At 42.2% G+C, this 26,745-nt stretch overlaps 1 protein-coding gene across 9 annotated transcripts in view; it reads left to right on the top strand.

The window, feature by feature from the left end:
- The window catches only part of LOC111259938 (uncharacterized), an 86,662-nt gene that overhangs the window by 44,342 nt on the left and 15,575 nt on the right, over positions 1–26,745 (top strand). For 8 of the 9 annotated variants that reach the window (XR_015310804.1, XR_015310805.1, XR_015310807.1 and 5 more), the window contains 3 exons: positions 16,721–19,722; positions 20,644–21,286; positions 25,524–25,993. Coding sequence is in view for 4 of the 9 variants with exons in the window: in XM_086968086.1 (XP_086824212.1) it covers positions 16,721–16,815 (95 nt within the window). In the remaining 5 variants the exon portion in view is untranslated. The remainder of the gene's footprint in view (positions 1–16,720; positions 19,723–20,643; positions 21,287–25,523; positions 25,994–26,745) is intronic. The other variant, XM_086968085.1, reaches the window with a different exon arrangement.

The raw sequence follows: 26,745 nt of genomic DNA, 5'->3' as shown, positions 1-26,745 counted from the left end.
CGTTGTGGGTCGAACATCTTCAATTGACTGTGAAGCGGTTAAGAGATGTAGCAAAAAATTCCACTCATTGTGCTACAATGCATGGCTTTGCAATACCCGCATGCTGGAAAACCAGTCTAAAGAACGTACGTTAGCCCTCTAGATAAAAAAAAGTTCTAAAAAATACACCACTAGGTCTGGCTACCTATCTGGATAAAAAGGTATATCAAGATAAAATGTTTATAGTAAAGTATGACAAAAACTATGAAATTGAATTTCTGCTTACCACCTTGAAAAAAAGTAGCTCAAAAGCACTCCATCACATCAGCCTTGTACCCAATATGTAGCACAACCGGAACCATCATGGTCAACTTGAAGCGCTACAGGTTTACGTATTCCAACGTATTCAGAAAGTAAGACGACCTTAAAGAAAGTTGCACTTCCTATTGACTTATTTGCATATTATCTTTGGACGGGTTGCATAAACTTGCAATGCCTTTGAAATACTTTGTAAATATTAATTACATCCTTCAGTGCTGAAAAAATGTGGCAGAATATTCATACTGCCAACGTCTATATCATAATTTGTACCTAATCGTTTTCTTATTACTCACATAAGCATACCGAAATTTAAAATAACCGCACTTCTTATATGTGTTCGATGTATATGTCTACATGCCTTCAGTCAGCCCGAATATAAATTTCGCTGTCTTTAAAATATAGCTTTGCACACATAATCGAGAGCTGTGTTCAATTTGAGACACAGTAGTTATCTTGCTATGTCGTTTATTTTATTGCCCTGCGTTATTACAGATTTGTTGTATATGTGCACTTTCATTACCGGAACACATTCTATGTATTATACAACGTAAAGGGTAAAACAACAGTAGGAACACCTGTGATTTGTGAAACGGCTACGAAAACTCATATTTTAAGACCTGCATAGCGGTTTGACGCATTAAGCATTGTAGAGCGGTGTTGGAAACTGTAGATATGGATCAGCAGCTATCATCATCTCGCCAAACAGTTAAGGGTTCGTCGGAGGTGCCTCCTTTCTGTTTTCCCATACGAGAAAATGACAAGACAGAATGCCCTAAGGGGGCTTCGCCCATCGGAGCGAAGCAGGCATGAGCTTTGACTGGCTTCCATGGCCGGTGGCATCACAAGGTTTACCTACTCAATCCGTTGCCCTAAGGGAAGGGGGAACAAGGATGTGGACTTAATTCAACCCTTGGGGACGTGCATCGCCCCCTTCACAGATGCACACGTCGATATTATCGCGTCGTTGCGCAATAACGCCATAGCGTCGTGCGCCAGACACATACACAGAGATCTGTAAGCTCAAGGAATGCCGGAGTGCTACTACCCCAACACGACGACGAGGGCGGCGGCAAAGGGACAAAAAGTCGAGAGCTTAGGAACGCGTCTCTGCCTTGTAGAGAAATATGGGTAATAAGAGCAAAAGCCAGAAGCAAGCAGAACTTACGCACGATTGCCCGAATGGATCGTGTTCTGTCACATCAAAGGTACGATATCGTAGCAGATGAAAGAGAATGCCTATATCGCGGCCTGATTTGCATTTGAGAATTGGACAAGGTTCACTGTATATTAGAAGAATTTCGTATGGTTAACAGATGGCATTTCTGCGTAATCCACTGCACCATTTTATGGCCAACAATGCGCTTGATCATTTAGCGATGTTATTAAATGTGAGTACGTCATATACGGCCGGCGATATATTACAGTAACACTAGACCGCACGTATCAGCACATGCGACAGGGAGGCGACATAGACAGCTGACGATGGACTGCAGTCGGCATTGTGGTATAGTAATGCGTTTTGTAATGCTACCGCGCTGTTAATGTGACAGCCACCATTTGTTTGCTAGTTGTTTGTATTGAATAAAATCATCCATTTCCGCGTGCTTCCCATTGTTTTTGCTCTTTGCCAAACAAGCGATTGCCAACGGAATCTTTATAATCGTATTCTGTAGTATCGCTATTGCGCAATCTTAGCATTTATCGCCTTAGCACGGCTTAACTATACGTTTAATTGAATTAGTTTCAATTGAGCTTGAGTGAGACCCTATCATAGTAGATATAATCAGTAATGTAACGCTTGTGCTGCTGCCGCCAAACCTACGTACGCTTTGATACTGATGGTCTGTCGAGGATGTCCATTCTCATTATTACCGGTACGTTCATCTATTGAAACGTACGTACGTCTATTGAAATGACCAACGATTGGCGTTTGTAATGCTATTCTTTAATGTACATGCAAAAAAATACTGACAGCCGTAAAAGCTTTTGTTGAGTTACCCCAATAACCAACTGAGTCAAGAGGGAACAAGCGAATATGAGCTACTTCTCAAAGTACACAGACGGGTGCCGAAGTTTAGGTAGACGCTAAAAGGAGTTATTGTCATAGCAAGTCCTGATCTTAATGAAGTAATGTACTAGATGGCCAATCATATATTTTAGGACACACCTGTATCGAGTCCAAATGGAATTGGAAAAAGTACACGTCGCATTGAACCTCTCAAAGCGAGCCTGTACAACATGTTAACAATAAAATTCGATGCTCTTTATGCGACCGTGTCCATATGCCTATGATACCTCCGAATGAAGTAGCTCAATCTGAATGCATTACTCATGATTTTTACGTTTCCGAAAGCTACTTCTTATGCATTATCACTTGAGAAGCATTTCTACCACCTTTTATAGGCTATCTGAACGCGAGCCTAGTACGCACATGTACACGAGGCCCCGATATACACACGATGTTATAGCACACAGGAAGGTTTGTGCTAACAGTGCTCAAAGTTATTTACAATCAGGCCATTTTTGTTTTTAGCAATGCTTAACGGTAGTACCGGGCGTAAAATCTAAGGCATTTATTCAAATTTACGATCGTGATAACAGTTAGCCGCTCTTCTCGTTGGGCTCCCTCAGCGTTTAGATCTTCTGCATGAGAAGCCATAGATTTTAGGCAAATCCTCTTGTTGGCAAATCGCCTTTTCTGCTACGCAGTCGGTAGACCTTCTACGAGCATCGGTCAGACTGAATCCCAAAATAACGGGACCCAAAGAACACTCGCTTAAATTCGAAAATTTATATTCAGCCCAGGATGCCCCAATTGCGTTCTTATGACAATTTTTTTCTGCTGTTGATGGTTCTAGGTTTCCCCCGATTAGAGGCCGGTTATAAGCAATAAATAAAGGATTACAAAAATAACACTGCCCAAACATAATACGATATAGCAAACGGTCTCTTCAAAGTCGTTTACTATGCATACATTCTTTCCTAACCATTAAAAGGGAGAAAACAATCGCGCTAGGTATTTTTTAAGGAATCAGAGCTGAAGGTGATAGGGGCGAAATGTTTGTATAGCCAGCTTCGATAAGAACCAGTGTGATTAACTCTAGGTATTGGGAAACTGAGCTACTGAGTCTACAACGTTAGCCAACTTTAGTTCTTTCGTTTGGAGCCTAAAAACAGTACGAAACTCAGATTGGTCTTGGATTTCCGATTATATCTTAATATAAATCGTTCGTCGTGGCCATGTCGCTTCACGATGATATCACTGCTCTGTTCCTTCACTCTATCTACTCGAATATGATTTTTCAGACATTTTGGATGGCAAACCTAAGCGTCTATTTGCGAACTATGTATGCATGGAGCATTCGTACGGGGACTGGGCGCGAGTTATCGATCCAGTCACAAATTACTTTTTCGCGCAAACAATCATCATAAGCTAGACGTGATGTATTGGGCTGTGACTGCAGTGGTATGCTGAAGTTAGCATTTCTCTTTTTCGTGATAGTGGAACGAAGGCTAAACCGCGTCGACGTCTCTTGGCGAGCTTTGAATAGGAAGAGAGTCCCTTTGGTCTCTGGAGCGTCCTCCTTTGTGAGAAACAATGAAGGCAATGGGAAACTATAACGCTGAAGGGGCTATAGAGGAATAGATGGGATCAGGCACCACCAAACCACCTCATCTCTAATCAAAGCCCTCCCATATTTTTTGAAGGCTTCTAATGCGCAGAGACTTCTAGGACGGCGTTCCAAGGGAAAATGAAAAACAGCGCCGTTCTTGCACCACAGCTACTGCTACGGCCCTTTAATGATGGAGACGGTGCGTTTCCGCAGCCGTCTCTGGCTTATTTGCATGACGAACACTCAACGGTACTTAAAGTTCCACACAATCCGCACGGTGAGCGTTTACTGACAACTCTCTTCATTTCATCGTAGAATAAGCTGTTCGAGAAGCAGCGCAAAAGTGCCAGCGAGCCAACGTGAACTATGTTGGCTATGAACTATATATATATATATATATATATACTATAGAACTATATTGTATAAACGTTGGCTGCCAGTATAAGCTGAAGCTATTAAATTTATGTGGTACTAATGAACGTGAGGTGATCCTTAAGAATTGTAAAAACAGCCATATGCCAATCTATTTTGGGAGGCAAAGATGTATCAAGTCAATCCAAAACATTTTCTGCGGTCAAATACATTCAGCATGGGATCAAACTCTTTTAGATATGATTTCTTCTTAGATGCATGGTGTACTTACTAAGACATCCGCATCTGTTGGCAGACTGGATAGCATGTTGGTAAAGCCAGCAGTGGGAGCTGTACATGTCACTACCCTTTTTTCAATGGGCCGCTTGGGAGCAGCTACGTCCAGGTGCAATGCGTTACATCGATCTACTTACCGAATTCTAGATCATTCCAGAACAGAACACATCGCATTTTCATAACTTCACGAGTTTTAGATTAGAACCTCCGAAAGAGAGAGCATCGGACTTAGTTAGTACTACTTTCTGGTAGTACCGCCGCCGAAAGTGAAAAGTAAAGTCCTGCAATATAGTCGAACAACTGCACAGCTTAGGCCAATAGTAGCTGAAAGTCTGATTCTCTCTGTGCACGACCGGATATATACAGTGTAAAGCCATACATATAACATGCTTCTCTTTCTAGATCATTCGCAATAGTTGGAGACGAGGCCAAACACTCAGCTGTTCAAATTCGGTCCGCGCAGTGAAATCACCGGTCCGCATTTTCATTCTAGAGTGCCGGTAATTAAACGCTGTGTATTTTTGTTGGACATGTGACGCGCTCGTTGTCGACATCTTTCAAATGGTCAAATTCGTATTGATACACTCTTTCTACTACTGAGAATTTTACTTGCACTTTACATGTAATCCTCGTGGTCATGCAGGTTCTTAGCGTAGAAGTAATGGCGGAGCCAGTGTCAGATAGGCAGGCAACTTCCATTCTCTAGGCCTTTGAAAACAGTAAGTATACCTCGCGAAACAAGTTAAAAAAGTGAACGAAAATCCAGCCAATAGTTAGTTTTGGTGATATACGCGCTTATACGTGGCTTGAATGCGGTTCAGTCGCGGAACTAACTTCTTTCGAAACTGACTTCGAAAAGAAAGAACTTTAGAGGAAATTGTCGGCGACCTTTGTGGTCACTAAGATAATTGTCCATATCTGGATCCGATTGCTTGCAGCAGCAGTATCATATCTATAAGCATATCACCGTATTTCAAGCTGGAAGCTGAAACAGTAAAAATTTCATAAAAAATATGGTTAAGAAAAATAACGCTATACTATAGAGTCACAGGTGGGAGAGAGAACACACAAAGAGAAATTTCTTGTTACGTAGCACCCTTTTACATTGTATATTGCACGATATTTCTCCCTCGTGTAGAGTTATTTCGCTTTTCGTTCGAAGACGATGCAAAGTAGTCTCTGAAAGATCTCGACGCGAACATAGGGCTGTATAGTCCACATCAGAATTTTCACTCTCAACTGCGGGCGCTCCTCCCCCCCACCAAAGCACTAACTTGTCTCGGGTATCTACACTGCTGTTCGTAGCCACTATGAATACAAATAAATGAACGTTGAAACAGGTGGCTGTCATCCAACGTAGGTTTGCACCTGTGGGTTACTGACCAACGATTGTACAGCCAAACATGCCCTAGTAAGTGGTAGAGCTATGGCTGAAACGATCTACACTTCGGCGACCTGCCTGCAAGAATTAGCAGCAGCAGTCGCAGTCGGCACTGCGTTTTGTCGTTATATGGAATTACATATAATGATTGGGTGGTGGAAGGAGTCGTGAGGTAGAGATTGTATCGAATTGTTGATGTTCGTGTTGGCAATGCGGCCGCATCGAAGGAAGCGAAGAGATGAAATAGAACCAAAGCTGCCAAAGAGGGAAGCCGAGGAGAGAAACCGACTGAGCGAATGCTGACCAGCGAAATAGCTTGTACGAGTGAGACGAACTCCACCTCCATCAGCGGCTAAGAGAGTCCCTCCTTGCTTCAGCTTGCTAAAACTACTGCTTCGGCCCGTCGCCTTCAGCTAGGCGCATACAAACGAAACGAATTTGGTCGTTGGTAAGGCTCCTCACGTCGAATGGTTCGGTTCCGTTCGCCTCAGCCAATGCGGTCCCTTCTATCTTCAGTAGGCGTTCGGCATATGGAGCTTACACCACATCCTATACTATAATCTATATAGTATAGAAGCTGACCGTCGGGTTTCACCACTACGTAAACTTTATAGGCGTTCCTGGCGAGCTAGTTTTCCCGTCTGTCTGCCTGTGTGGGCGCCGTCTCTTGTAGGCTGGTATCTTTCATCCAGCCGCCATACGTGTTCCTACGCTCCGCTTCTTGATTTCTCCTGCAGGCACCTTGCCGTAACTTGTGCCCGAGAGTCATGCAGGTATTTTACTCGAGGCGGGGCTGTATCTTGAGAAAAAATGTTCCAATGTATACGATGTAAATAAGCGATCAGCAACACGCTATTAGAGCACAAATAGATCAATCAATTGTTAAAAATACGTTGTGATATTCAAGGCGATAAAGGCTAGCCTATCTACATACGTGTGATATAAATGAATCAATAAGTAGATATTAATTCAATACGCAAAAATATATAGCACAGTTGAAGTTAACTGCAATGGTGTCCGCAATAAGCAGTCAGCAGTTAGCTGCTGCAAAAAAAATGCTGTAAATCATACCGGTTGGCTATGGCACGAGTTACAGCGGTACCTCACTCACCCCCCCCCCCCCCAGACCGACGGCTCAAACATTTCGCATTGTCCCGTGATTGCGCGTACGTTAGAATCGCACACACGCTTATCATAATGATTAGCATGATCTTGTATTGAGGTTCCGTATTAAAATTCTATGACTTCATCTTTCTATTTGGCTCTGTGCGTCATTTACATACGTGAGAGTATATACCATCATCTGGTCGCCTTATCAGTAACAGCATCCACCAATCCTCTGTATAATGTCAATAACCGATCAAAACCTTCATTTGGCCGATGACGGCATCAAACTTTTATTAGGCAATACAGGCGGTAATATGGTTTCAGCTAGTTCATACCACTATAACAATTCAGGGACTCTAGAGTAACAATATAAGCATCAGCAGCCGCCACAGTTGAGTGCGCGAAAGTTTGCCGTCCTCGCTTGCGCGAATATCAATCAACGTCTTGCCCTGCTGCGTAACGGTTGCCCCACATTAGTCCACACATACACTAGGGTCGCTAGTCCTGTTCTATTGTTACCGCGTTGATACTGTTGCTGCTGTCTCAATGCGGGTGAGGTGGACAGCCTAGTAGGCAGCTGTCGAAGGTGCGGGAATATGAGTATGGCTAGTGGGCTGAGTTCCTGGCGGAATTCGGGAGCAAGCAGCGCATATATATATATATATATATATATAATTCTATGAGTGTGTACGCAGCTTAGGTCCATGTAAGCGTTCGTGCGGTATGTTCATTTTTCAGTATTAGCCCTAATGGCTCAACATTGCTACCGATGGAAGAAGGAAATGGGAACAAGGACAAGTAAGTAAGGAGAGAATGGTATCATCTCAACGCATAAACGAGACGGAAACTCTGACATTTCAAGTTTGAGCGCTACAATAGCGTGCTCCCTGCTCAAGAAAGAGTGCACTTCTTCGTACGACTTCAGTTCGGAACTAATCGTGTACCACAACAATGAGCAAAGCGTAATTAAGTGAAAGAAAAACTAGCAGTAGTAACGTACAGCACATAAAGGAGTAGACTAAGAATGACCACTATCTGATCAATACATCAAAATAAGCGGCGCGTGAAAAGCCTCACAGGGTGGCGCGGCAAACAGAGTGGTAAGGGCCGCTTATATAATTTATTAATCTTTATTGCTTAATTAATATACGTGGCAGTGATGAAGGCGGGCGACAGTGGGCGAGGGGAGGCTTGGGCCAAGGGATCCTCTGATGCTAACTGAGTGTGACAACTAAAAAGGAGAAATTAACTAATAGATTTTTCCCATATCACTAAAACCGCTCAGTTAATGATAATAATCAAATTGTTACATGAATTACACAAGGGTGTATTTAAACAAGAACGAGCGAAAGCTCCTCAAAGTTTTTAAGAGTTTTTTTTTTCCTTCAGTGTCTTAAATACTTCATGAATAATTTTTCGTCGACAATTGTGCACAGTGAAGTATCTCAACCTGGCAGATCCTCTGGAGCATCATCTTCCGAACCATGTCCAGTTGTTTAGATAGATATGTCGCTTACAAACTTGGCCGTTGAGCTTTTTGAAACTGTTACAGCCCGACGGACGTACATGTGACGTGCATATAAAGACAAAGATGCAGTACGTGGTTGAACCTAATAGATAGGTCTCGATCCTCTGCAACTATATTTCATTGGAAAATAATCAACGAAAAGCCCACTGCAATGTGGATTTTTATATATAGTAATAATACATGGGTAAAGAAATCGTGCATATTATACGTAACGGAAATATGGATGGTACAACAGTCCGTTCGGATACCAGCATCGAAGAAAGAGGAGACATTAATGTTTAGAATCATAACACAAAAGAAATAAACAAGGAATTAAGTCGAGTGTTTTTGTAATATGCTTTTATTGACCCTGAACAGATCATCGAAGCTGCTCTCCTGATCAATTAGACTCAATGTCAGATGACGCCAGAACTTACAAGTATCCTTTCGAATTTATAAATTGAACGTTTTTTTAATAACCTAATTAAGCAACTCGTTAGGTTAGAGTTAAATGCTACCACTTACCGTAATAGCTGTGTGCAGTTTATATTTGAAACTTTGTTGTTATTTCCAATGCAAAAAAAACGAGGTATTGTAAATCATGCTTTGTCCAAAGGAATTTCAGTCTTTTTTTTTCGCGTTGCCTCCATAGCTTATGTAAACGTGTTAATACTTTGTAGTAGAAGGGGCAAACGACGCTCTTTTTATAGGCGGCGGTTTACTTGGCTTATAAGCTAACTCTTCAGTGTATTACATTATAGGATAGACGATGCTTGCCAATCAATTCTGTTTTACTTGTCATCAATCCAGCGCTCCAACAAAGATTACGCGGAAAAAGGCTAAGCTTTAGACACACTTTGTTTCGTATTGGGGCCGCTTGAAGCAACGGTTACCAGCAGTGCACGACATAAAAATCAAAATAATTATTTTTGATACAAGTCAGTTTCACGCCGTGCGCGCAATCTGCCCCAGCATGGGTGACCATTGCTAAAACACTTGCTCACCAGTTGTCGTTTAATACAGATTCTGTAAAAAGAAAAAAAAATAGTGACAAACGGTAAATACAAAAGCGTTTTTTATTTGTTTTCCGGCAAATAACCGTTAAGTAGTCCTGTTCTATAAAAAGTGTTTCAGATCAAGAGTTCTATTCACTTGGATGCGGCCAGCAAAAACACTGCCTTAGAGCAAATCAACACTATTCGCTTGGTGAATAAACGCCTCCTTTTATACATGACAGATAAGAGGTACTCATACGTATGTTGAACAAATATACGAGAGAAACCGGACGGAATACAATGCAAGCTGTAATGGAAAAGGTAAGGCAAGAAAAACTGTAATTAAGAATCGCAGGACGAGCGTAAATCGTTGCTTTGAATATTGAGCGCCTTATCTCGTGCCTGTCAATCGCTCGCAGACTTAACACCGTGAACCATGTCAGAAGCCGCCGAAGAAATTAACTGTGTCAGCGCAGGACGAAAGCTTTCTTATACACCCTCTTATAAGGAAGCCATCAGAAACTACACTCAGCACCCAAGTAGCATGATGAGAAGTGCCTAAAATTCACGATTCTGTCTCCCCTTGTCGAAGCTTCGGGGGTTCGCATAAAGCTCTTTCAACTTGTAACAACCTTTTTGCAATTCTCGTTGATTTATATAGGCGCTATATAGTTGTTATGAATGGCCAAATGATCGACTACATTGTCGAGCACACCCGTTCTATATTTACTTAAATTATTCGTTTCTTTTATAGAGCCCTATTATCAGCTTTCAGTTTCAACGCCACAAAGTCTCAATAGGTTGTAAATGAAGAAAGTTTTTACTAGGAAAATCTTCGAGTTATGTCGCCTTCCATTTATTTGCCTTTTCCACAATTAGAAGTCCAGTTCTGCGTAATTAAAACAACAAACGTATCGGAGCGGCTAACAGTTTATCGAGACGTTTGTACGCCGCTCTTGGCATACTGATAACGTCGCTATATTGCGCATGATGCGTTCATAAATAATAGTTCATCTCATTAGAGCATCATTCTCGAAGAGCGATATTTTTGTATTTGTTGTAAGTATTCATCTGATCTATTTTTTTTTTTTTATAATTAGCCAATAATTACTAAAGAGAAAAAGATATTTTTCTCTATGCGACGAATGAAAGAATTCGCAAACACTCCCGGGAGCCACCGTTTCTAACCAGGATTACATATACTTCTCAGTTATATAATATATATATATATATATATATATATATATATAAATGAATCTAATTACAAGTACATCTGCATTTTGACTTTCAATACGTACAACTATATTGCTTTACGCGGCATTGCCACTTCAGCAGGTTTGTACCACCAGGACATTTTTCCACCAGCTGTAGCTTGCTGTTGGCAACGTACGATTATGTTTTTGTATGGTGTTATTCATTTAAAGAGTCTATATCTGAGGTAGTATGGCCGCCTCTGGGGTCACAGAGAAACGCGCAGCATGGACATCGTAGTAGAAACCATATACGGAAACGCTCGAAAGCTACGGACGGGCGAGTTAGTGCCTGCAGTGCAGAATTCTGCTGAATAAAGCAAATTAATGAAGTATCCCTTGCACCCCCCTCTCCCGCTCTGCTGTGGCGGTATTACCCCCCTTTGAGTTGGCCGCGACACCCTCTTTTCGACTATCCTGGCTAATTATATTAAAGCACAGAATACGGCAACGTAGTCCGCGAGCTGATCACGAATAACGGACGAGCCTCTGCGGCAAGGCAGTAGCAGATAGAGTAGCCAACGAACCGAGCGACCGTAAACTTACTCGCGGTAGAAACTGCTATAGCCGAAATAGCAACAGCAATAGCAGCCCCAGTAGAACTTGTGGCAGCGGCCGCTAGCGCCAGCAGCCAAGTGGTACATATTGCCATGATAAATTTGCATGTTTGACCCCGTTCTCGCTTGCTATTGGACAGAGCGCTAGAAATATCACCAGGGGTTACGAAAAAGGCTGAAGGAGAGAGATGCTTGACGGATGACACTGTTCGCATGGTATGGCACATTGCAGCGTAGTGATGTAAACGAAACTGCATACTGACAAAGAATAATTATCTAAGAGGCCTTTATCAAAATGACATTTCCTCTACGAGAACAACGATAACGGCTGTAATAAAAATGCCGATCATACATCGTGCAAGACGGCAACAATCCTAATGATGCTGATGACAAAAAGATCGCGCCGGCTTTAAAGTATGCGTTTATTAGAATTGGTACGCCTCATAATGATAATGAAAATAATAAACTATATTGAAAAGCCTGCTAATATCATACCGCATCACGTGCTTCATCCAATTGGAAGCGGGGGTCTCTAGATCAATCCCGAGTACTTGGCGCTGCGGCCACGTCGTCCTGATTGATGTCGTGCTCAAGCTGATACGCCCACTACTACTATCGTATGTGATAGTGCTATTCATTTCGTTCGCTATATACTCGCTAGCATCTCACAAGACAAGAGGCTTGCGTGGATTGATGTATCCAGTAATTGTAACAGGACCAGTCATGATTTAGAGTGGGCCAAATTCAAATAAACACATCATAACTTGTTTTTAAGTGGCGCTGCCCGCAGTTGTGTTATTTGAAATGAACTCGACACTTGGACACTCCTTTATGTACATCAAATGTAATAGGTTTTATTTATTAAATCCCACAAGCATTCAGTCGTTTAAATCACACGATAATATGTATAGTGTTAAACGTTACGTCCGAAATACTCATTGATCTGCAGAGTTCCGCCCACATAGAAGCAAATTGGATACATATAATGGATTCTATTCTAGCCCCAATAATATCTGCCTCGGATCTCGAATAGAAACGGGAATCGGTTGCCAGTGTGAAAGGACCGTTTGACGACGGCGATGGTCGTGCGCAGTACTGCATAGTAGACAACGGGCGGCGTTGGCGTTCGTTGTTACAGCTAGTCTCCTATCGGTCAGAGGCGTTCAAACCAGCCATATGTCTGCACCTTTCAATCTACCCAGTTTCCGACATTATCTCCAGCAAGCGACACGAACAATTTCTATAAATGCCGTTTTACATAGCTCCGTCATCGGTAAATACCAAGATGTTGCTTTGTATATCTACCAGATAAATCAATACCGCCGGACTAACCCGCCAATGTAGCGGTTCTTGTGCACGTATTTTTTGCCGTAGTGTTTAGACAACAATCGATCAACCATGGCTTTACATAGTGACATTTATGGTACGAAGGCAGCTGATTCATTTGTTGACTGTGCTCTATTTAATAAATTCATTCGTCAAAGTAAACGTGTCATAAAAAGCGCCTATCAGCTTGTCTGTCTGGTGTATTTATGGGGGTCTTTCTCTTATCGGTGAAAAAGACCTTGAAACGGAATTTTCGACAATTGCGCATGGCCTAAGCTCCTTTTCAAGGAAATGACAATCGTCAACCAGCAGCGCGAACTTAATCACAACGAAAGTGAATTCTGTATCATGCTTTCGTTACAGAGTGCGTCGAAACTGCCCAATTCGTCGCATGTTTAGAGAAGCTACCCGCATGTTCTGCATGCAGATCGTCCTGACATGGGGTCCACTTGTTACGGATAATCCACGGTAGATAATGAACCCGCACAGTGACAGCTATAAAGGACAGATTTAACTCAACCCTATTAGGACATCGAACTGAAAACCTTGAAATTCCTAAGACATAGTTTTTTTTTTTTTTTTTTAACCAAATCTGGCTGTTTCTAAAAAACAAGATCCTTGTTTGAGGTAGATTAATGGCTGATTTACCGTAATTTTTCGCCAGTTCTGAAGATACATTAACAAAAAGATGCGGGGAAACTTAGACTTTGAACAATATACGCTGCATACAAGATTCGAATCGGCTTTTTTCAAAACCATTGAACGCATTAGCTATCTGACGGATCTTGTAACTCGTGAAAAATTGAAACTGCCGATTTGCTGTGCAATCATTTAAAAGGCTGAATACGGTAGCTTTGGAATTTTCGCTCTCGAAAAAAGCGCGAAAACACAGTGCGGTGCCATCCTAAATAGCACAGCGATCAAATAGACGCAACTATTCGAAACGTCATGAAATGCTAGTACGCTGGCTGCTATCCTCCAGTGCAATCTAACAAAGATTCCTACCGAGTTCCTAGCGCTGTCTAGGGTTTGCCGATTCGAAACTGATAACGTAACGATGATCATGGTCATAATAATTGTGCTAATAAAGAAGAACTATTATTGCATCAAACGGAACGAAGGAGGTCCGACAATGGCGCTTGTCACTGTACTCGCCTTTGTTGTCGCCGTTATCCTGCCGCTTTCATTTTTTTTTGTTTTGATCGTAATGTCTTTGTTAGCCCTCCACTTCTTCTGACCCTCACACTGTCATCCAGCCACTGCATGAGGACGAGCAGCAATCGGATTACGTGCGCACCCTGACGCATCAATATACGCGTGTTCGCCTATCCACTAACGTCGGCAGCAACAGACAGACGTTAGGACATACCACACAGCTCGCCGGTTTACCCCTGTGGCCGTTGCGGGTGCCAAGCTTATGCAATTCTGAGCGGAAGCGGCAAGTGGTTGAAAGACGATGAAGTGGGACGAAGAAGAAATAAAGGGGTAAAAGCTCTCCCTCACTGTCAGTGAACCGTCCGAGCCCCAGCGGCACCGTTGGCGGCATCAACGCTTCGGTCGCAATATGATAGCTGCTTTCAACTTGCTCCTACCTATGTTCGAACAGCAGTTGTGCTCCCGAATAGAATCTTACGTTGGTCCTACCGCACTACCTATTGTGGTTGTTACGGAGCAGAATCCTGCTCGAGCGGCTCCTTGGCATGGAGTCCAGAGAGAGGGATGTTTATGGGGGATTTATATTTTTCGAGCAGAATTTTGGCTTCCCGTCATCAAGCTTTTCGTCGAGCTCGACTAAATGTTCTTGCTTTTAGTTTGCCACTCACGTTGCGGCGTAATTTTGGATTCTGTGCGGGTTTCCCTTCCATCATTCCCTCCTCTCTTTCGTGCCTCCTCTCCCCTTCTTGGATCTCCCCATGCGGCTGGTTTATCATTCGTTCCATTTTCCATGTACTAGGTCATTTGCTCTTCCTGCCAGTGAAAAGCAAAGAAAAGGGCACCAAGCATGGACAGCACGGATTGTCGAAATCCACGACCGGCAGCCAAAATATGCTTCGGGCACTCGTCCCAAGACACGACCGGCAAGCGGCAGATGGGCTTTGGCTCAACTGGAGCAGGGCTCACGGATGAGCCTTACTGCGCTACTGCTGCTTCTGCTGCCAGCAGCCGACGCTTCTTGCCTTGACCGTGGAAACATGCAGTGTCCGCAGAAGCCTCGATGAGACCCCCTTCATAATCCGCGTTTTTTGTTTTATTTCTGTACCCGCAACAAGCTCGCTCTTCAGCTCCCCCACCAATCTCCTTATGATCTTTTCTCATCTCCTTCTCGAGTCTTGTTCTACTTCCGTCTATGGGGCTAACTGGCCTCCGGCCAGCGGGGTTTAACATGTGATGAGGGGGGAGAGGTGTAGAGCATGGTCGCTAGCCTCGCTAATAGCAGGTCTGCCGGCAGGCCACACTTACCACGGCTGGAGGTGGTCGGACCTTTATGACTTTTTGCTATCTCCTTTCTTGTCGTTTCATTGCACGTAGTCAAACGAACATTTCGATAGCGCCGTACAATGGTTCTGCCCACTCAGGGCTTAACTTATCTTGCACGTGTCGATAAGTGCACAAGGCTATAACAGAATAGACTGCCCAGACTGACTTAGCTTCCTTGCTGAGTTGTCTTTGGCATTGAACCCACTTCCTAACACACTCCTGAGCAACTGACGCCTTTGACACGATACGTTACACGCAGTTTAACTTCATGAACTCCTGCCAAATTATTCTTGCCCGTATTGATAGAAAACAATAGATTGAATGAACGAAAAACTAGTTTTCTCGCAGATAGATAGGTTAAAGGGAAGTCTCTTCGCATTAAAGTTGGTGCTCTTTGCGTCGTCTACCGTATACACTCAATTCATAAGTTGAAAGCATCACAGCAGTCTGGAACATGACATAAAATTCTTTTATATAATTACAAATTTCGTCATCTCTATTTGGTCAGTGTTTATACAGAATGCTTCGAAATTTGAAACAATCAATTCCTAAGGGGGTGATATACTGAATGATAGGGTATTCTTTTCAATGAAATCATATAAGCTTTGGAATTCATTTTACGGTTGAGAAATCAGTGGGCACGGGAACGTTTAGAAGAGTGTCTGCTCCTTTCTTCAACACCTGCTTGGCCTGTTATCCAAATTAGCTACCATTAATAAGCCGTATAATGCGCACTGTTAATTCTTCACGCTGAATATTTAACTTTAAAATCAAATTGCTTAGAAATGTTCCACCATAATTAGAGAACAATGCATCTACCCTTGTACTCTTTCTCTGGACGCCTATTAAACGCTAACGGGGCTAGCAAGAGACTGAACCAGGTTTTTGCTGCAGTGGGTAAGAATATAACATAATTTTTGTCAACATAATAATGGCTTATTTCGGTATAACCCGAGAAGTAAGCCAGTTGTTAGCTATGCTCAAAATAGTGGTCGTTAATCAGGCCCGTCGAAAAATGCTGTGGTTATTAAGGTGTATTACCTCGTTGTGGCTTGGTACGTAGTGTTTAAGTACTGCGCTTACATTACTGTTGTTACTATGATTGTTATTAAGGGTGGATGATTAGTAGCATCTATTTTTGGAGAACTTATGAGAAAACAAGCCTTACATGTTGCGAACTAAGGGAGCAAGCATTTCGGGCTTTCTAAAATGTTTTCCTCTACTGGTTAAGAGATAAAAAAGGAGTATGTTGAAGCACGATATTCGAAGTTACAGATTTAATTAGATCTAACTAACAGCTGTGCCAGCATAGTTCTAGCTGAGTGTATGACTGCATGAGCCTGATACATTCGTTATAGGAGTCTTCACGTAACCTCATCGGTATGTCGTTCCAATATTTCGGCTACGAAGTGCGTTGTGGACGGCAATAATGCAATCAAAGATAAAGGTCCACTAGGATATATATCTACGCCTTTCAAAAATAATATGTCTATACCTAAATTAGCCTTTTACAGTAATACAGCATAAAGTTTAACATTGCTCTTTCCTTTTTTTTAGTTACGATATCTCGCCTTGGTTTCTACAGCAACGACAGAGTTGAGAATGACTCCGCTTCCCAGAAAAGGATCGACGTGCGACATCGCCATCAATGAAAACCGCTAAAAATTTTAATAAATCAAATGAGCATTTTTATAGGAAGACGAAAGCTTTCTTAACAATTGGTTTTCGAGTGAAGAAAGACGACTTGGTCTAAAGCAATATGTTAGGGGTATACTAAGACGATTCCTGGCAGCCTGCCACATTGTTCCCCCAACTATTGTTTCCCATAGAGCAAGCGTATGAAGTTACAGATATCCGTTGTTCCGATCCTTACCAGTCTGAAATAGACGACAATCAGCCGCAATACGAGCCAACTGCTACTCGTGTACTGCTCCCCTACAAATATCACATCGAGCCAGGGAATTCGGTGCCGTTGATGATACGATGCTGTAGCCACGACCCGAAGATGGGTTGTCACCTAGACCAATTCATCGTTGCCCATACTGACATTTCATTAGGGATACAGCTATACAGTTGAAATGATTCTCTGCTTAGATTGAGCGGGCCGTTTACAAAACGAGACGCTGGAGAAACTGACGCGTATGCAACAACAGAATTCTTATTAAGTATAGCTGATAGGGAACTGAAGATGCATCGCCATTGTCTAACGCAGTTATTTTTCCCTAGGCCCATTCTAAATGCTAGCCACATGAACTGATTATAAAGGTAGCGAATTTCTATGGTGCTCTCCTACCTTAAAAAATTTCAACCAGCATTGCTGCTCGTTTCTCGACAAACAGCAGATAAGCTTTCTAGAATCTAAGAGTTGTTTTTTTTAAACGTGGACTTAGGCTCTTAGAGGCTAGGTTCCTAGACAGATATAAGGGATGGATTTCCTGACATGTAGCTCCTGTAAATCGGCATTGAATATGGCTTTCATCTGTTAGAAATCAATGACGCATAAGCAGTACGCGCAACGTATTTATATTTATTGAAGTCGCAATTATTTAGTTAAAAGTTTGCATAGTTTCACATACGTTACGCCTGACGTGCTGTTCAACCCTGCTCTGAGCGTAGAGTTCATAGAAATATATAGTGATTTTTAACCACATACAGGGGAATAAGTCTGTAAGACATAAATATCATTAATAATTAAAAAAAAAATTGTAAAGTTGACCTTTGGAGCTAATTCATCTGGAGATTCTGCGAAGTAATATAGGATGAATTCAACTTGGTGTGGGAACACGAAGTGTCTTTGCTACTATAGATGTGGTCTTGTTCTTATTTCTCTTTTCAAGCTTCAGATTTTGATACATGAACGTGCGTTTTTCACACGTAGTACCCTTTGTTGCCCCTTCTACCTGCAACCGTATATTGATAACTGGTAATTGTGCGTAGGTTACAAAATGTTTATGTTGAATTTATTAACTCCCACTCATTTCTTGACACCGTGTTGTACCATGCCAACAAACGCGCATAACGTCCGAGGAACTGGTTTCGCTCCCATAACTGTTCACAATTACTGTACTTCTTGCATTTTCTCTAGTTATTTTCACGTGAATTTTTGCTCTTAAAAAAAAAGATGAAATTGCGCACTTTAATGAAACGACAGGCATGAAAGGTCTTCTACATTTATTCTCTTTTATCTTATCGCGTGCGTCATTTAGATAAAGGGTAATAAAAATTGGTACATTTTTTAATAGCGATAGTTTATTATGTATGATTCTGGTAATCATAGTGGCCCCTGCATATATCTTAGTTGCCGCCAACTTATACCAGGCATTAAATGATCGGGGCGATATAAAGAAATATATACATGTATTTTGTATGTAAGCACCGTAAGAGTTTAGTGCTAAGCCCGTAGCGCTGAATCGTACATTAAACTATATATCTATAGCTAATTCGATTCGTTTTTTTTTCAGGCAGCTTATAATAAATGGGTACGTCACATGCATTTTGCGGCTAGTCTATCCGCCATAATGCATGTATAATGGCACCACTTCTATTAGATTGTGCACACACTCAGTAACTTTTATTTTGCGATGAAACGTGTCGTACATAGCAAAATGACAAATTACTTCCCTCTACTATGACGTCAAGGTTAAACGAAAGTCGAACCTCAGCAGAGTAAGGGGGAAAGGTGTTATAAGAAAAAGGAGGACAAACTTTGAACAGTAATTGGTGGCTTCTCTTTTACCTTGGTACGAGGTGATTTTCGTCCGCCTCTTGCGCTGAACCTATCCTCATTCTCGTTGTTGTCCTTCGCTGCTTCGTCCTTTGCTGCTGCCTCGCTATCACAATGTGCCGCCAACATCTATGAAGTCAAGGTAAGGAATCTTGGTGGGAGCGGTAAAAGGGGTGGGAGACCTCGCTTGTACTTGCCTTGCTACGGCAGCAACGCCCTACGGACCACGCCTAACGTGGTCGTTCTAAATAATCGATCATCGTAGTTTTCCTGTGGCTTCTTTGGCACTACTAGCTACCGCGGCAGGCGTCAATTCAACTTTCTTCAACATTATCCTCTTCGCAGTCTCAATCGACCTAAATTCCCGTTGCGCGGCTTGGCCTGGCTGACGCAGGACGAATCGCGGAAACTCACACAGGAGGCACCGTTACATCTATATCGAAGCTCATCTAATTTTTCGGTAGAAAGAAAAGATAAAAAGTGGGACAAGGAACGAAGACGCAAGCGGCTTTTGGGACAGTTTCGTCATTTATTTTTTAAAGTTGTTCCAACGAAGGAAACAATACGCTAGTGGCAACAGTCGCCATCTGCGCAGCTCTCTGTATGAAATGTAGTATATATAGTACGTAGTTCAACTATTGCTCAAACCACTAAAATACCTTCTGTCAAACCATTTGCTCTCTTCTTTTTAAAGCCTTTTCTTCTTCGTTTTTTTGGCCTTTTCTTGTTGTTTCTGCTTGTCCGGAGTTTTGCCTGTCTGGATGTGTGCAACGTGAGACTACCAGGCAACCAAATAAAAATGTCCGCAGAGGGCCTTCTACGCCGCCTTCAATTGGTTAGTAAAGCAAACCGGTTGGCCACAAGCTATTTGTCAACTTTTCCACTCGCCCGATTCTTTTACTGTAAACCCTAAAGCTCCAGTAAAAAAAACTCTAAGAAGCAACAGGCATTCTCTAATAATGAATGACACTTAGAAGAGTACGAAATTATGAAAAATTGCTTGTTAATTAATTAAAATTTTAGATGATTCTCAAATTTACTCCACTTTGCGCAATTTTGCATAAAAGCGTCGATAACCAGCGAAAAAAGCGTCGAGATGCCAAATTTTTAGTGCTCTTAGTTAAATGTAGTTTACTGATAATGATCCTCTGTCAGTTATTGCTTAAATGTGGTCTGGCTGCTAATTGCAATTACCCTACGAATAATGTATACTTCATACTAAATTAATTAAATTATCCAAGAATAGGCCTAAGAAAAAAGTCGCCATTGTCTGCACGTGCCTTAAAATACTGTTCACCTACTTGTAACATGGGTAACAACCATTTTTTAGTGAAACACTGGAATACCTGAAAACCTAAGACAAAATTAATCCGAATGGAAAGGCTCTCAAGGCTTCTAATGATATTTGTCGGGGCTAGGTCAACCGAAAAGTCGTACTTTGTATAGAAGCATATATCGTTCAGCTTGGTAATCTGCAATCAGTGGTTTCAAATCCTATTAACTCCGGCGAAATAGAAATCAGAAGGTAAATAAATAGCAATCCGACAGAAAGGGCGTAAACTATAAATTAAAAAAAAGTAAAACGTAACATTTGGAAGTGTACCACTGAATTAATTGCAACTCGACTGAAAGATGACTGTACCCCATGTTAACCGACCTCTCTAGTTCCTGACATTCTACGATGCACTAATTCCATTTGTGCATTTGAATTTTTTATGGTAATTAAAATTGTGTCTCCTTCTTGCCCCCCCTCTAGTTCGCTTCTCCTTTACGTCCTTCATCGAACTTCGATTATGACGACTCGTGTTGTTCGTCCACTAAGATCATCTGAGACGCGGCGTCAACGGCAGCAAGACAAAAACGACTGGTCGTCTTTGAACCAAACAAAAGTTGCTTTTTGCTGGGAACGACATAGGTGCGAAGTCGTCCATGCAGGAATAGCTCTAGCAGGAGAGGCGGCAGCCGCTGAAGTCCTCTACAACTGGAGCATCGTTGATTGCGCCATGTAGGAGCCCTGAGCTGGGCTCGTTCTCTGCTGACAGAAACGCAAAATCGAAAGAATGCTCATTACAGTTATGAGCCACTGCGGCTTGTAAAGCTGCCACTTTCGCCACTGTTATTATTCTTAATTCTAGCTGCTGAGCCGGCGTCAACGGCAGCAAGAATACCCGCCGCGAGTAACCAGCAAAATCAGTGCAACTGTAGAGGCAGCAGTATCGGAGAAAACGAGACAACTAAAAGAACTCGAAGAGCAAAAAAGAGGTCGATGACGAAGGAGTCAGTTGGAAGGATCGCGGAGTTGTACAAATATCACCACAGCGATAGCAGCAGCTAGACTGGTCGTTATGGTGATGATGGTACCCGTAGAATGAGCAACGGTGGTTCAGAACAACGGGACGGTACGTGCCCCTCTTAAGCACGCGCTACTCGCTCGTTAGAACCTTATTAACCCCCCATCGAAAACAATAGAAGTACGTTTCGCGTCGGTGTACTACCGCTGGCAACGGCGAGACTAGTGAAAACTTTACCAGTGCCAGCAAAAGTAGAAATGGCCGAAAACGTTGCAGTTTCGGGATGGCGGCAATATGGCTGCTATTAAGGAACGAAGCAGATAGGAAGAGAGCTCTTGGTCTGGATGATTTCTTCCGACCAATGAACGATTGCGATATAGTTGCTGAGCGAGTAGGAAAGAAAACAAGCTAAAAGTTTGTGGGCGAACGTAATGCCCTTTAGCTTGAAATAAAAAATCATTCCAGAAGAAACAAGACGCAGCAGAAGTAGGCGTTGCAAAGACACTGTGTACCACGAGTTCACGATAAGTTCAGATTTGATTTAGATTTATTATGCATTCGTTGTTTGTAGCAGTAATAGAATAAGTTATTAGTTCTACGACGATAGAACGTTGCATTCCCAGAAACAACAGCTCGTCGCGTATATACTGAAAATAGGGTAGTACAAAATGATTCAATACTTCAAGGTATGCATAGTTGTCGTGCGCTGTACATTTTCTAAAGCTGGAAGTGATGTGCCATCTTGCCGATAAGTTTTTCAAACGCACGGAATGACAGATATGCTGCATATTGAAAACAGTCGCTGTGAAAATGGCTTATGTACATTGCATGGGGACTAAACGGAAAGTCCTTCAGTAACCACTCGTGCGATAAATTCGCGTTTACGAAGTATAGCTCGCACGGATTATTGCATTGCTGTTGCTGCGGCAGAGTTCAGTTTAATCGATATATAACTTTGCTTTAATAGGACCATTGGTTTTCTGAAGCGTTCTAAGAAATCTGTATGTAACCCCTGCGAGGCTGAGAAGCCCTTCTCGAAAGTAACCTCTTTTTCAAAAATAGTCCATTATTCTGGGTGTTCTAATAAGTTACTTTTAACAAAATACAAGGAGCTAAAAAAATCAGCGTGCCAAAAGATCCAGAGTTAAACGAATCCAACCCATGTTCTGAAACTGTTTTTGCCACGTTAAAAACCGTCTTCAAGGCTCAGCTAGGTAAAAAAACATTACAGAAAGACCAAATTAATGACAATGGTCTTAAAAGAGAAAAAGCTGATTGCAGCGAGAACATTTGCAAGGGTTCTTTGAAGACGAGTATGGCAACTGCGTCAATCTGCTTTAGTCATAGCTAGTGCCGCGTAGGGTATTGTAAAAATTGATATTTAGCGGGTTTTTTTTTTATTCGTGTAATGTTATATAAAAATGCGTTTCTGCTGTGTTTTGTCTGTATAGAATATTCACGCCTACACTACGCCGGTGTGTCGTTCAGCACTACGATGTGCAGGATTTCCGTTTATGGCCTTTCGCATTTATCCTTTATGTTCGCGTTAGCTGTGTTAACCTGTCTATCTGCTTATATGCTTTGTATAGAGCCAGGGTTTTCCCTTAATGTCGGGTAAATCTTATATTAAAATGTAACGCTAAGCCTCGTACAGGGTCTTAGAACTCTTCCCTATTTTGAGGTTAGTCGCTATGCTCAGACACTATGGATTGCAGGTGAAAATGAAGAAAAATGATGATGGCAAGATATTGCGACATGAAATAAGTCGCTACTTCTTCTACTTCGCCTATCTTGGCGCCGGCCACATATTGTATGACGTTCCCTTGGTCGGTCGAAATAGGGAAATTAAGTGGATAGAGATGGAGCAAGATATCAACCAGAGGTTTATCGCGTTACTTTTTTATGTTGCGGTCTGCATTTGACTGTACAGTGTGAACGATTAGATCTCAAGCAAACCTGCATACTACGCGAAGTTCACTTCACGTTAGGACCTATAACCAAACAGCAGAGACAAACGAAGGGCCTTGATACCTATTCCTGGCCAAAGCTTGGTGGTTTAGTCTCCGTATAGCTGCTATATGCTCTAGAGAGCTGATGTCCAGTTATAGCTGGACAGAATACTAATTAGCTGTTCAGCACTGCATAGTGGTGCTAGAAAAGTGGGTACATAAAAGAGGCTCGATACAATTAACACTGAGTGTCCGTGCTAGAGTAACGACGACTAGTTGACAAATGTCGTGAGACTAATTGACTTCAATTTATGGAAGATGTACCAGCTATATCGAGTGAACCAATGGATTATTCACTGGCTGACACATACTGTGTACAATAGCACATCCGCATCACATGTTACAACGATCTGAGAAAACAGTAATTCTAAGGAAATATGTGAATGAATGGCATCTCCGGAGAAGCCAAGCCAGTTATTCCGATTAAGCCAGTAGCCATCATCTGCCTAATACAGCGGAGAGCTAGTAGACCACGGTGTCCAGTAAACACCTCTTTCTTCTTTCCCTTCTCTCAAAGTTATCATCACCTCTCTCTCAGTGGGCGATGCCTTCAGGGGAATGGACTCCTCGGATAGTTCGCATAGACAATATATCGTGCTCTGTCTGTGTGTATGCGCGCACATACGTGCATATATATGGACGTATGGTCGGGCAAAGGTAAGCACACTACCCGATAACCGCTCGTGTTGGTAGCCGTAGTAGTAATAGCACAAATGCGACGCGGTGGATGACGTTGAGTATTGTGGTAAACCACGATAAGTGGAATCGGTTGGCCACTCTAGACACTTATTGGATTTGTGCACTGCCAGGGTGCCCGTCGGACTGACCAATATTATTCAGCTTGTCTATGAAAGGAGGAATGAAGCAAGTATGAAGAAGGGTGACCATCGGCAACAATGCTAACCAAACCCCATACCTCTCTGCATCTGTCCGAACGAACTAGATGGGGCGATAGATGAGAATAAAGCAGAGGGCACTGGGCAAGGTAGAGAATAGGCGAACACGAAAGCGGTGGAAGCGATCCTGGCTCCTGATGACTGTCGTTCGCTTATCCGCCTTTCAACCCCCTCATTTTACCCAATCCCTGTCTCTTCGTATCTGATCGTTGAGATCGAGTCATTGTGGATAGAAGCTGTAGCTTTCGGCTGAACCTTGTTGTGAGCATTGTCGATAGGACTGACGCAAGTTATAGTACTCACCGCCACCCTATGCCATATAAGCAAATCAACGTCTAACGACGAGACGATTTCACCATAATGCACAAATCGTCCAGCTAACAGTCACCGGGTAGACGAGTAATCCGCTTGCCTGTGCCGCGCAGACAGACTAAGCCAGTGACCAAAATTGGCCAGTTGTTAGAAACCTGTAGAAAGACGACAAGGCATTTATATTGTCTTGATTTATGTAATGGGCTCAATTAGGTAAGAGGTGTTTGACAAGGATTGAACAGTTACTCAAAACATTATCATTATTTCGGTGTTGTGGTATGAGGTTGAAAATAGCGGTAACGACATTTTCGATCGGAGTTTCAAATCACTAGGGGCAACGGACAGAATATTCATAACGAAACGGGTGCGCCATGCGGTTCCCATCGTTGAACTGTGATCAGTCTAATAGTAGGTTGGCTTCCTTTTTAGCTACTGAACATTGTTCAACAATCGCTAATCAGGCGAACGACACGATTAAAGCAACATATGAAATGCATACGTTGGTAATGCAATGTTTCATGTAATATTATAAACTGATATCAGCAGAATTACTAAGGTCTATTCAAATAAGATGACCTGGGGGTAGGGAAGGCTAACAGATCTTTATGTCACTTCAGTCAAGTCATATTGGCTTGGCGGATCACTTTAAGTTGGTCTCGAATCAGAGAAAGAAACGTATTTTATACGAAATATAAAATTTCGGAAGACGCACGCATTAACGTTAATCTATCATGAAATATGTCGTCCTCTATCAATATAACGAGTATGTCGTATTATTAGAGAAAAGAGAATCGTATCAATATAATGGGAATTGTTTGTGTCACCATCGAACGCCCTATAACTCTCCTCTGTCTGTTAGACCGATGAAACTACTTGTTTATGTAGTATGTATATGTACTATGCATTTTTCTATGTTATACAATTTGTCCTACTTTTCTGCCTAAACCTCCCAGCAAGCTTATCTTCCCGCTGTCTGTCTCTCCTGTATAACCGCTAACTTGGTGTTTGAACAAATGGATGTAATTCGTAGAAAAGTGTCGATATTTTAACTTGATAGACCCATTTTATCTTTCTTTTTCCCGCACTTAATTCTGTTCGTTTTCTTTTTGTTCTTCGCAATGTTTGTAGTCCTCTTGCCAATCGACCTCTGTCGTCACCCTATTTTTTATACTGCGCTGTAATGCGTAAGGGCCTCCAGCGATAGCTTTCTCAGCAGGATCATTAGACTGCTCTTCCTGTCATCAATTTTTCCCTTCGGCTGAAACAAATGGATGCCTTTAAAAACGTTCTTCGAAAAAAAAAAGAAAAAGAGACATCTAGGAGAAATTTAGTGAATCCCTCGGTTTGGCTGCAAAGAAGAACGCGGAGGCGGCGTCAGCTTCAATGCTTCACTACCATTCACCTCTAGCCCACTGTACAATGAACAAGCCAGCCACTGCCTACGTGGAACCGGAAGAAAGCACTTTCAAAGCTAAAATGTTACCTGCAAACAGTCGCTTCTACGGGGATCACAGATCAAGGAGAGTCAAGCGATTAGCATTAGTAAACGGGTCGACTCAACTCTAATCCCTCTGCGTAGCCTACATTCGCTCGGACAGGTGAGAGATTTTCGACAGAGACGCTAGTTAGCTGAAGTACATATTATCGAAACAACAGCGGTAACTTATGCACTTGTTTTAAGATGTAGGACCCAAAACAAATCCATGTAGTCAAGTAGAACCTATTACGGCAAATAGTCGGAAATGATTTTCTCCATAGAGCGCTGGGCCAACGATCAGTTGTGCGCTTGACATCTGTAACTATAAAAAGTGTAGCTGAACTTTTCAGGCAGCGTCTAAATGACTGTCTTTAATGCACGTTTACGAGATGCTCCCTTGACTAAATTAAAAGCTTAGGTGGGCTTAAGGTCTGTTTCTTTTAAAATGGCTGCAATTCCAATTGACATCGTATTCAGATAGTCGCCAATGTGGTCATTACTGCAAGGATGCAGTAAAAAAAAAGGAGAAGCTTATTAGGGAGAGCTTTTAGCGGAGGCTCTACAATGTGTTGTTGGAGGAAATCAAAGTCGCGTTAGTGCACCGATGGGCTGCTTTTATTAGTTGCACCATTTACATATTATGTAATACATAAAAATCGCCTAACATTGCTATAGCTTGCACTATAGATGTTACAGTTTGCCTGATCTTTGTTGTATCTGCTTGCATGATATTTTCAGCACGTACCGCACATAACGCTTCTGGGAAGCAAGATGCACGTCGATCCTAACACAAGCTATGTCCGATGTTGACTATTTTTAATTGTGCTTTAAAGCTGGTGCAGGAAAGGTCATTTGCATGATTAAACCGTGCTG

Source organism: Varroa jacobsoni, unplaced genomic scaffold, assembly GCF_002532875.2.
Source record: "Varroa jacobsoni isolate VJ856 unplaced genomic scaffold, vjacob_1.0 scaffold_386, whole genome shotgun sequence".
NCBI classification, from domain to species: domain Eukaryota; kingdom Metazoa; phylum Arthropoda; class Arachnida; order Mesostigmata; family Varroidae; genus Varroa; species Varroa jacobsoni.
The sequence above is the reverse complement of the archived record's forward strand: the minus strand, read 5'-3'. Positions and strand labels throughout refer to the sequence as shown.